At 37.2% G+C, this 12281-nt stretch overlaps 1 protein-coding gene across 3 annotated transcripts in view; it reads right to left on the reverse strand.

The window, feature by feature from the left end:
- Nucleotides 1-12281, reverse strand: part of CDH11 (cadherin 11) — an 83940-nt gene that overhangs the window by 14360 nt on the left and 57299 nt on the right. For all 3 annotated transcript variants that reach the window (XM_075039992.1, XM_075039994.1, XM_075039993.1), the window contains 5 exons: nucleotides 7135-7530; nucleotides 5555-5849; nucleotides 4651-4770; nucleotides 3998-4165; nucleotides 150-337 (listed from right to left, as the gene is read on the reverse strand). In XM_075039992.1, coding sequence (XP_074896093.1) covers nucleotides 150-337; nucleotides 3998-4165; nucleotides 4651-4770; nucleotides 5555-5849; nucleotides 7135-7362 — 999 coding nt within the window. In that variant the 5' untranslated portion in view covers nucleotides 7363-7530. The remainder of the gene's footprint in view (nucleotides 1-149; nucleotides 338-3997; nucleotides 4166-4650; nucleotides 4771-5554; nucleotides 5850-7134; nucleotides 7531-12281) is intronic.

Consider the following 12281-nt stretch of genomic DNA (forward strand, 5'->3'; position numbering starts at 1 on the left):
AATTCAGCTAATGGGGAAATGGAATATTAAGAGTTAATCACAGCTTTAGAAACACACATTTACTGATATTTTAGCTTAGGTGGTAATCCTTTATTACCAAATATTCTGACAGCAACAAAGAATACTACACATTAGTGGGTATTACTCACCTTCTTAAGCTTTACAACACCTTCCTGAGTCTCATAATCTGTTGTAATTTCAAACATATCCATGCCATCTCCATCAATGATGCTGTAAGCTACTAAGCCATTTTCCCCAATGTCTGGATCTTTGGCCTTCACTCTTCCTACTTCCTCTCCTGGGACAGCTGCTTCCGACACTGACATCTGGTACACACCTAGTGGAAGAAAAAAAGGCACTTGCCTTAAGTACGCAGTCTGCTCTCCAGTTGTATATTTACTCATTTAACTTGTAAGTTCCAAATAAACGCAGTAATTTTTTACGTTTTCAAATCCCCCAAAGGAATGTTATGTTATAAAGAGCTCTGAGAAGCAAGTCATCTGTGAAATCTTAAAACACATTGCTAATCTATATAACATTACCTCCTCACTAATGTTTTATACAACATCTGTGTATCATTCTGTTCAGGGTGGGGTTAAAAATACAACCAATCATTCAGAATGCAGAAATTGTTGTGACATCAAGGTTAGCATTCATATCAAAAATGTTATTACAAAAATGGAAGAAAAATTCTCTTTCGTATCCCTCATGGTATGACCTTCAACTCTGTAGAGTCCAGAAGCATTTCTGCCCATTCATTCAGGAGCCACAAATTGTATACAACGAATTGGATAATACCTCTCTGCTGTGCTGGCTAAAGAATAAACCTGCTGCTTTCTGTGGCTTCAATTTGGAGTGTGAACATATAGTAGCAATGAGTATTAAAATTTAACACAACAGAGAATACATACCAATTTGTATGGGACCCCATACCAAACAAAAAATGGCTTTCCCTCATCAAACTCCAATAGGAAAACCATCCCCGAACATCCCACAGATGTGCTGCCATACAGGTTTTTCCTTCCATATTCAGGGACACCAGAGGAGACCAATACTGTTCCTGGATAAATCTCTCTCCAACAGTTGTCTTTTAGGCAGCACTGATTCCAGGACCTTCCCAACCCGCTCCAGAGTTCAGATAACATAACCTGATCCTAAATGTACAAATCTATGTCAGCATTTTCTGCCACTTCATCAGCATTAATAAATTGGGGGAAGAAAAAAAAAGCATGAGAAAATAAAATAATCTAATTTATCCCACCCTCCATAATTGCTCTTTGTTGCTATCCAAGCACCCTAGGAACATCAGGACATCAAGAGACTTACACCAGGCAGGGACTTGGCTCATTACCCATAAAAACAATTGGCACATGTCATTGAAACAGGTCATTAACTCCAGTCACAAAGAACCCCAAATTTAAGCACATAACTCATAAAGGGTTTGAGCAATGAACAAAAAAAAAAAAAAAAAAAAAAGGAAAAGAAGAATAAAAAATCAATCACTTGGATATTTATATAAACGGGTCAAATCCTGGGTTTGAGTTACAAAGCATTCTGAATTAAGGTTTTAAGTTGAGGGTGAATGATTGAGTAAGTGCTACTTGGTGTTTCTGATAATTTTCAATATTCTCCCAAAATGCTCAGTAAAGTGTCTTGAATTTGTAGAGAAAAATCCATCATTTGATGGAGTTACTCAACAAAATACCATATACTGGGGTCCCAGGTTATGATTTGGAGTGAAAAGGTATGTTTGTGAGGTATGTAAAGCCTGACATCTTTAGGGTTTAATACTTTCCTATTAGAATGATAGAAAAGGCTGACATAGATTTTTACATTTAAGGACCGGCTATGTAATTTAAGCTCTGGCATGAGGGTGCAGGAAGCTGCAACATTGGAAGAGCTGTTAGAGAGACAGTCATGTCCAGGACATATCAGTGTCATAACGGTCGCTCAGAGGAGAAACAGGGTGGGCTGGGATGGTGTGTATACTGCACTCCAAAATAAAACCCAAACCCATGCAGAGATGAGATGCAGAACAGATGTGTGGGTCCATTAATGTACTTCCACCCAACTGTGAAGACTGAATCTGTTAATGTCAGCTCTGATTAATTTTATATCTGAAAAATAAATAGCACAGGTATAAAAAAATGACTTTATTTGACCACCAGCAATACCCTTCAAATGTCAATTTAAAAATGTAATTGTACTAAATTTAGTCTGTATTGCCATGGTAAATATAATCTTGAGGAGTATCCAGTCTTAACTTTTATCCTTATGGACATTCGCCATTCACAGAGAGTGTTTACAGAAGTGAAGGATCAGGCACCAACCCTTAAAATGAAAGGCTATGTGAAATAAAAAATTATGCTCATTCACTTGAAGGTCTGTCAAAGACCTCCAAGGGCATAATCAGGAGCTGTTAACAGATTGTGCAACACTTCCATCAAGGGCCAAGAATAGCAAGACACTTCAAGTCTGAGATATACAGCTGTAAGAACATAAAGTAGATCTCCTTTCCATTGTCCATCTTCATCAAAAAACAAAGTGGGTTTGTTCATTGAAAATGACTATCATAACTATGCTTGCAAATAGCTATGAACATGGAGTACTGAAAGGCATGATATGAGGCCACTTGGAGACTTCTTTCAAACACTGTAAATCTACCTGGAGAGCTTTCTGCTGCATACACGTTATGTGCCTACTGCATACTGCAACTCTCCCAACACAGAACAATCTGTTCCTACACAATACATGCAGGGATTTTTGTTTTAACCTACTCCTATCTCCATGCTGCAATGATTTCTTAAAGTTCTTGTGGTCTGAGCAGAGTAGTAAACACCGCTTGCTTTTTTAAAGTGTCTTTTACATCCACACTATAACTATGAAAATGGGAAAGGAGGTAAACCAGCTTATCCCAGCACTGCTGCAGGGCAGGTACGTTTTCTGGTATTTTTGACAGATTTGGTTTAACACACAAGACAGTCCTCAAGAAGTGGGTCTTCTTTCTCCATTAACAGAGAAGACAGGCTATGTTTCCCTGATCATATCATAGGTATATTTCTAATATAACATGGTCCAGTAGTTTAAAAAATGAAGTGTAAGGTTAGGAATCTTTGTAATCTAATCTTGATCTCAAAAGGTCTCACTGCAACACAAAGCAAATAATTCAGATACTAAAGTTCTATATGTTTGTCCTGGTTTTGGCTGGGATAGAGTTAATTTTCCTTCTAGCAGCTGGTATAGTGTTATGTTTTGGGTTCAATATGAGAAGAACGTTGATAACACACTGATGTTTTCAGTTGTTGCTAAGTAGTGTTTAGACTAAGTCAAGGATTTTCCAGCTTCTCATGCCCGGCCAGCAAGAAGGCTGGAGGGGCACAAGAAGTTGGGAGGGGACACAGCCAGGGCAGCTGACCCAAACTGGCCAAAGGGGTATTCTATACCATGTGACATCATGCCCAGTATATAAACTGGGGGGACTTGGCCTGGGGGGGCAGATTGCTGCTCAGGAACTAACTGGGCATCGGTCGGTGAGTGGTGAGCAATTGCATTGTGCATCACTTGTTTTGTATATTTCAATCCTTTATTATTATTATTCTTTTTATTATTCTTGTTATTATTATTGCTGTTATTATCATTATTGTCATTATTATTATTACTATTATTACATTTTATTATTGTTGTTATTATAATTATTATTTTCTTCCTTTGTATTCTATTAAACTGTTCTTATCTCAACCCATGAGTTTTAATTCCCCCCCCCCCTCCTCCCCCCCCAATTCTCTCCCCCATCCCACTGGGTGCATGGTGTTTACTTGCTGGCTGGGGTTAAACAACGACAATGTTACTAGCAAAAATGTGCAAATAATATTTATCTATTCACATGTGTGCTGTGATAATCCATCAATTACTGCTTTTTGAAGTTTTGAATAAGTCTGATACTATACAAATACTGGTACTAGTAGTAAATGTGAGTAAGGATTTTGTTGTTACTTACTCTGTGGGAACTTTGGTGGGTTGTCATTGACATCTGTAAGTGTAATTGTCACTTTGGTTGTCCCTGAGAGGCCTCCCATGTGTCCTCCCATATCTTTTGCCTGTATTACAACGTGATACTCTTCTTTAGCTTCTCTGTCCATATTCGGAAGGGCAGTTCGGATAATTCCTATAAATAAAAAGAAAATATGGCACATATAAATTTTCACAGGTTCACATCACAAAAGATTGGATACTACATTTTTAGCTGGCATTAAAATACAGCAATATTTGCAGTGATGGTGCAGATTCTGTTTTCCCTACACTGTGCATCATGCCATGCAAGGAAAGTAGCCCAAATATTCAACACAGCTGAACATAGAACAACCCTGGAGAATTACAGTTCAGCAGAGAAACTGCCATTTCTATCATACCATATCATACCACAAAAGAAATAGTATCATCTTTCTAGTGTAGCGTACCCAGAAGCTCTACCAAATGCCAGGGGATGAACCTGCAAAAGAGCTTAGCTAGAATCAAGAGAGAATGAAGGAAGCTTTGCTCAAACACATCAGCAGATATACCCAACTGTACTGCTTCAGTCAATATATTTACTTCTTCATTTTAATGTATTCCAGTTATGAGGTCCTACTGAAATAAACTGCTCAATGATACCTGTTTGAGCTTCCACCGAGAAGTACGGCTGACCTTCAAGAATACTGTAAACCAATTTGGCACTGTTCCCATAGGTAGGATCATCAGCATCTGAAGCTGTTACCTGAATAACTGATGTACCTAAAAATGGGAAGCAAACACAGAAGGAATATAGTCAGAAGCAAATACGTCTGTAAGAACCTTGCAGAGATGCTTTCAGACATACAGCATAACTATTTCTTAACTTTTTTATTTCCAGGTCTGGTAAATGAAAAAAAATTACATGGCAATTTATATACGACAAAATAGACTCATACGATCCAAAAAGATTTATCACCAGCTGTGATGTGGATTAATGTTCTAAGCAGTGAAGATATAAAAGTCAGCAGTCACTCTGTACCATTATGGTTTTTTCCTCAGTAGTTTAAGCATTATATTGCTTTTGTCGTTAGACAGCTAAACAAAAGAGTTTTCTTTTTACATTTTCCTTAGTAAGTTTCAGAGAAACCATTCCTGTAAGAAATCTCTGAGATAGACACAAGCTCAAACAGGAGATGAAAACGGAATAGATAGTGTGGCAGTAACTCCTTAGTTTTATTACCCAGCTCTGCCAAAGGAATGATCTTGATGTTTACCCCAGAGGATTCACACTCCATAAATTCCAGAGGACCCTCACATTCCTTCCTAGGAGGAAATAGGTCTGTTCTAGGAACCATCTAGAGACACTTCAACCGTGACAGTCAGTAACTGTGCAGGGTTTGAGTTGGTCTGCAAATTAGATAAATTGACTGAGTCACTAGCTGAGCATGAAGTAAATTTTACTTCCCCAAATTCTAGACGATAAGAATTAGATAAAGCCAAGACATACTGACAATGCAACATCTTCCATAAGGCCAGGAACTGAAGTGCCTTTATGAGTACTTACCTACATTTGATCTCTCTGGCACATTGGCATGGTAATTTTCATGAAGAAACTCGGGCGGGTTGTCATTTATATCTTGAACTTTAACAATGAATTCAGAAGGTGGTTCCAAAGGTCTGTTAGTGTTCCTGTCTACAGCTTGTGCCGTGAGAGTGTACTGAGCTCTCTCCTCCCGGTCCAGTGTCTTTGTTGCATGGATGTTCCCTGATTTGTCATCTATAACAAAAATGATTCCTGCTCCTTCACCTGAGAGAATGTATTTAATGTTTCCATCTCCAGAATCAATATCTGAATGAAGCTACAAAACAAGAAACAGACATACCTTAACAAGATGGTATATGGTTCACGTACATGTTTATGAAACAAAAAAAATTCGTGAAATTACTATCATTTCACAGTTTTCAGAAATCTTGTCTTACATCAGGCAATAATCCATACTAGGGCACATGCTGTGAACACATCTGCTCTGCATTCAGAGAAGCTGCCTGCACAGACTTGCATGCTACCACACATAGGGTGCTACTGAGACCCAAGCTTAAAGATTTAAGGAAGAGAATACATGAGAAGACAATTACAACAAGTTCTTCATTCAAATGAAGTTGGAAGGAAGAATCATTTTCACAAAGATTTTCCACACTTTCTACTAACCATATTCTACTAGGTTGCATGTAAAAAGCTGTTAAGTGACAAATGGGAAGTAATGAATGAGCCAATCAGTGACTGCCAACTAGTTTTTAATTACAACCTCTTTAATATAAAAGAAGTAACAACTGCTTACTAACCATTCTTACTTACACAACCAATGCACACCTTGGTTTGACAGATGAGGGAAACATTGAGCCAAGTTACAGATTCATTGATTTTATATTGACATCTACAAATTGCACAATACTAACCATCTTTTAAACCAGAATACCCCGAAAGGTATTTGCTGTCATTGATCCTGTTCTCTGCTCTTTTTGTGCTGGGGTTAAGTCAACGCAGTTCTGCTGACTATTTATAAACTGGCAAATATAGTGTTTTATTTATGTATTTTTATTCTGTTAGTGTTAGACAGTAATAGAATAAAAAATTAGTCCAGGATGTGTGTACGTACACATGTGCACATAGATATATATCTCCCTCTATACATAACCGTCATATATTTAATTTTACTGATAACTTGAAAATGAAAGGAGGAAGAAATTCCTATTGAGCAGTACACTTTTAGTGAGCTGGTAGGTTAGACAATACATTTTTAATTACTATTTTTAAAGACCCAGGAATGATACCAGATATTCTTGAGACATATTGTTGCTCAGGTGGTTGCTGTGGTTCTTGCTGTTGTGTTAAATAACAGCTTGTATACCTTCATGCAAAGGCTGCTGAGGTCAATGGAAAAATTTGTATTCACTTAGGTAGTACTTTGTTTAGCACCTTAACTGAGCTACAATAAACCGATTAATTTAGGTTAGTAAGCAGCTGCTGAAGAAGCAGCTAATACAACAGAAAAGCAATGGCAAGAAAAAAAGCAACTCCCAAAATATAAATATAATATAAATTAATAATATTACTCAATGAACGAAAAAGAAATTCTTTCTTACCCTTCCTACTAGTACAGGATCTGGTCCTGTATACTCTTCTATAACAAAGAACTGATTCCACACCCAGCCTCTTTTTGAACGATGCAGAACTTGTCCTTCTTTTCCTTTTTCATGGTGACCATGAAGTGATGGCCTTGTGTGGTTCAGTTTTTCTGTAGTTATGGCATGGCTGTAATACAGCATGCCCAGACAGATAAGAGCGGCATGTAAACAATTGTCCTCCTTCATTTTTGGTTATTTTGTAGGCACAGGAGTATCCAAGAATCTACCCCTTCCACCTTGGAAGTCAAAAAGTTTGGGGCTACTGAAAAGTTTCAGATAAAACGTTCTGCACATAGGATGCCACCACACATTAAACACATCACTTTAATGCTCTGCAGCTTCCCAATTTAATTCCTGAAAGAAAGTAAAAAGGAGAAGATTGTCAGTTCTTTTACATCTTTGAGGTGTAATAATTTTTTCATTAAGCAAAATCAAACTAGGACCACCTTAGGAAATTTCAAGATAAGAATAAGATTAAAATATATTAATAACTCTGAAATACTGAGCAATAAGCATATTTGGTGTTTTGTTACATGCAGCTGCCGCCTTATAATTTATGTCTCCTGACTTGCTGGTTAGGGCACTCATTTGGAAGTTGAAAGATAGAGACTCATATTCTCTCATGATGCTTCCAAATGGATTTAGCCCAAGATGCAAGGTAACTCTAGAAATACCTAATTTATATCTAAGCCCTCTTTGGAGCTTATATATAAGCCTTAGATATAAGCCGTTAAGCCATAGGTTTAGCTAGAAGATAGATACCAAGATACTTGCTTATCAAGAACGGAATATTTCTACACATGCCTGGAAAAAAGGCCTTTTCATGACCAACAGATTTTCGTGCTGAAAATAACTACCTATGTTTTTCTAGGCAGGAGCAGTGGCTGACAGAACTCCGAGGACCTACATTTTGGATTTAGACCCTTGAAGTAGCCCTTCTACCACCCTCTGAGGATCAAGTCATCAAAGCGGAGAAGCAGCAATGATTGCCAATTCTGCTGTCTTTGTGCTGGTGACGATAAATGCCACAAACCAATAAAAACATATTCAGATACTTTTGATAATATAACAATTGATTGGGCTATTTATTCGTACTTTCCCTGTGATTTAAATTACCAGAATTATATTGATTTCTTACTTTCTAATAACTCTTAAAACACTAAGTCAGAATTAATATTTGAAGAAGAAATTATATAATATAGTGAAACCTGAACTAAGGTCTATACTTCCAGCAGCTAACAATCCATCATACAGGCCACTTGTGACTTATCCCTGGGGTTTCCAATATATTCTCCTTGAATCTTTACAGAACAGCCAATTTTTACAAGGTCCCTACAATGTTTGTTTCAGCTTCCAGTGTAATTCACTTTACTCTTCTGCAAGATACTAATAAAACACTCAATGCTATATTCATACAGGCATATATATAAATATATGGTACCATTTTCTTTAAAAGAGTGATTTTTTTATGAGAAATAAGATCTTACACACAGCATTTGTAGCAGAGAAAATGTGAATATAGGGAAAAGCTTGAACCTACATCACATTCTATAACTGCAGCAACAGGTAAACATCTCACTAGTACTAAACCCACTCATCTTGGGATGTCTTTCTCAAATCCTGAGCAGTCATGTCCTCCCATCCACGTCCCTTTGCACAGTTACATAAAAATACACACCCAATGTTGACAGACAAGGGTTAGTAAATAAGTAATTCATAAATAAGGAATTAAATATTTGGGTTTATTTCCTCAAAAAAAGTTTAGTTTTTATTTTTATTTTATTGAAAACTGAAATCACCTCAATTACACCACCACAATGACTCCAGCATAATGAATTAAAGTCATACATATAAATGCAAATGCAATCTGGCTTCCCTGAGCATATGTATTAAGTACAACATTTGGTTTATGCATTCAATTTTTTACTATTGTTATAGGATGTCACATTACAGATGACTCATACCAGCATGGCAGACATGAAAAAGAAAACAATCTTTATTATTTTGGTCAGAAAAATGCTTTTATTCTGACACAATATATGTGTGCGAAATGTGGAGCTTTAGGTCTGTGGTTTTAGAGCTTATTTCATATCTCCATTTTGTTGAGGGGTAAAAATAAGGTAGGGCTTAAAGGACCTGAAAACTGAGATTTAACCTATTTTGGAAGTGGCTTAAATATGAAAGGCCTTTCAACACTGGTTATTATAGTGGCTTTCTATGATAATAGTTAATTCTAAAAAGAAAGGACACTTTTTTTCCCCCAGTTTTGCATAGAAAAAAAAGAAAACTGAAGCCCCTAGTACGCAGTATTTACTTGCCAAACTTCACTATCATTTAACTTTATTAAACCATAGCAAGCCTTTTTAAATACAATTCAATTTCAAATTCCCTACTGATCCCACAGATGTAAAATGAGTTAATCTGTCCTGTTTAGTAAACACCTGTGGATTTACATCTTTATGGCAGGTGTAAATTTAACCCCACAGCAAGTAGGCTCTGAGGTTACCTCTTTTGGCTGCTTTGTCTACAGAAATTTATTGATGTCACCAAATTCTACATATTAAATCTAGTTCAGCCGGCTTCATAATTGCATTCAGTTAATCAATGATACTGCTGTTTCAGGTACAGTTTGCTATGGAGTGTCCTTTGAGCCAAATAGTCTTCAATGCCATGCCCAGTATAACTAATTACGCTGGACAAGTACATTTGCTATAGGAATCTATAGCATGTTACTCGTGTGCAGCAGTTAGAGGTGCTCAGGCTCTTGGACTGTTAAATGGGGCCTACATGCTCCAAATAGAAGTGAAATAGGAAGGTACGCCTAGACAGCTGTGCATTTTTAAGTCTGCTGTGAAAAAAAATGCAAGTAAACTGTTTACATTAATAGATTTTGGATGCGTTTGAAAATTAAACTCACTGATAATTATTCTTCATTAACATCACATAATGATCTCAACAACAAAAATAAGTAAACAAATATGACCATTATTCCCAACTTCTCAATACTGTTATGTAAATCAGTAAACACTTTATGAAGATGCTTAACAATAATGGAAGAGCCAAGCTGATACATACACTGCTTATTATCAGCTACTCAAGTGTGAAGAGCTGGAAACAAAATATTAATCACACATCCATGCTTAATTTACTAATCAGGATTTAAAGCAAAGTTTGCTACCTTTTGTTTTATCCTCTGCATATACATGTATAGAGAGAAAGCAATAAGGCTACACATCTTCAAGATAAAACTATTATCTCTCATCCACTACTTCAGCTAAAAAAATAAAATCACGAAGGCTGTTTATGGTAATTGCTTCTGGTTTGAGTTATAATGTGACTCCATGCTAGTAATACCAACTTGGCTCTTTAGTAAGTGACCTACTGCTAGATAGGCTGCAATTAAAGCTAGAGCTGCAGGCAATAAGGTCTCCCTGGTCTCCTCGTGCCCCTCTCGCCTTCTCCCTTCCTGAAGTTCGTACTCTCTGTTCAGTTACACAGTGGTTGCCAGAGTGGTAAGCCCTCTGACTCCTATTGGCATAAGAAAAACTAATAGAATATATCAACAGGGTTCCACTGACGTCTATGAAATTATTTAAATTCCAAACAGCTACAGTTTAGCTTTTTATTTATAAACTACTTCCTTCCTAAAAGGCAAGATACAGAAGATGCTCTTACGTTAAAGGTAAAATAAACTTCATTAAAAAACAAAGCAGTATTATTAACAAGTCTTTTTCTTTCTTTCTTTCTTTTCCAAAGCAAGCTACTTAAAACCTTTCACACATTTTAATGTCAACTTAGCTGCTGAAAGCTTATGGTTTACTACTTCTTCAGGCAGAAGAAGTAAATAGGAAAGACAGCTAAACAATTTATAAAGCAACTCCTTTTCTCTTGTGGAAAAATACCTCATAATCCTGTAAGCATGGAATACAGATCTGAAGATGGCCATTGCTGCAGCTGACTGGACCGCTGCTCTGGTGAGTGCCTGCAAATTCTCTGTGTGCAGCACTTTTATTCAGGCACTGCACAACACTAGACAGATAGTGAACTGTCAGAATCATCTGCTGTGAACATTTCCAGTCTTTTTTAAAAAAATCACAATCTTGGAGATATCCTCAACATTATTGTGATTTCTGCACATAGATTCTATTCCTCAACTACAGCAAAGCAAATGTCAGCGGGCAGTTAACCAAACTGCAACATCCTGATTTTTTTTATTGTTGCTTAGAATTGCACAACATATAATTTTGAAATCCCAAGTTTTCCTAAGAACTCTGTAAAAAAATCTGCTTCCCACTTCCTTAAACATAGTGGATGCCAGGTTTTAATGAAGGTGGACTTTTTCTCAACAGGAAGAATGCCATTAACGTATTTTAACTGCATACAAACAAATGATGGCAATTTTGGTACTGAATAATAGGACTATCAGGGATAAAGGGAAAACAGGAGTTAACCAGCCACCACACATGATCAAATCACCAGAGAGGCACGTGAACACAATGAGATTCCCAAATGCTGCCCATGTAAGTTGATCAGTTGACATATGCAGGACTGAGAAATGTTAAACCAATATCTAGTCCACATTTTGGAAAAACAGCATACACGGTGAGGTGTATACACAAAACATTTACAGGGAAATAGAAGATCTCCCTAAATAACTGTGAGAACATGCCTTCAGGGCACTTCTAGTTACATAGATAATATGTCTGTTTTGCACTTGTAGTTGCTACTTAGTCCTGGAAATGCAAAGCTAGTAAGTTTCAATTTTCACATAAGAAAAGTCTGTTTTCTACTGTTAGGAAAGAAAATCCATCAATATTCCTAAATGGAAATATGCTATTCAACTAATTAAGAACACATCTATCATAAACCTGGAAAATGACATAACCATGCCCACAGACCACGGCATGGAGTAGAGCCAGGGTCTTGACTGCTCCACAGCCCATCAACTCCGCTCTCCCTGAGCACCCTCGCACCGAGCCGGCGACGCGCACAGACTCTCGACGCGCGGCACAGCGCAGCAGGGAGGTGGTGGTATGGGCTTATCCCTACTCTGGTGGGCTAATCTAAAAAGTTAGTCTGCTCTACAAAACTTCGCACACAAATTT

This window comes from Buteo buteo, chromosome 11 (genome assembly GCF_964188355.1).
Source record: "Buteo buteo chromosome 11, bButBut1.hap1.1, whole genome shotgun sequence".
Taxonomy (NCBI): Eukaryota; Metazoa; Chordata; class Aves; order Accipitriformes; family Accipitridae; genus Buteo; species Buteo buteo.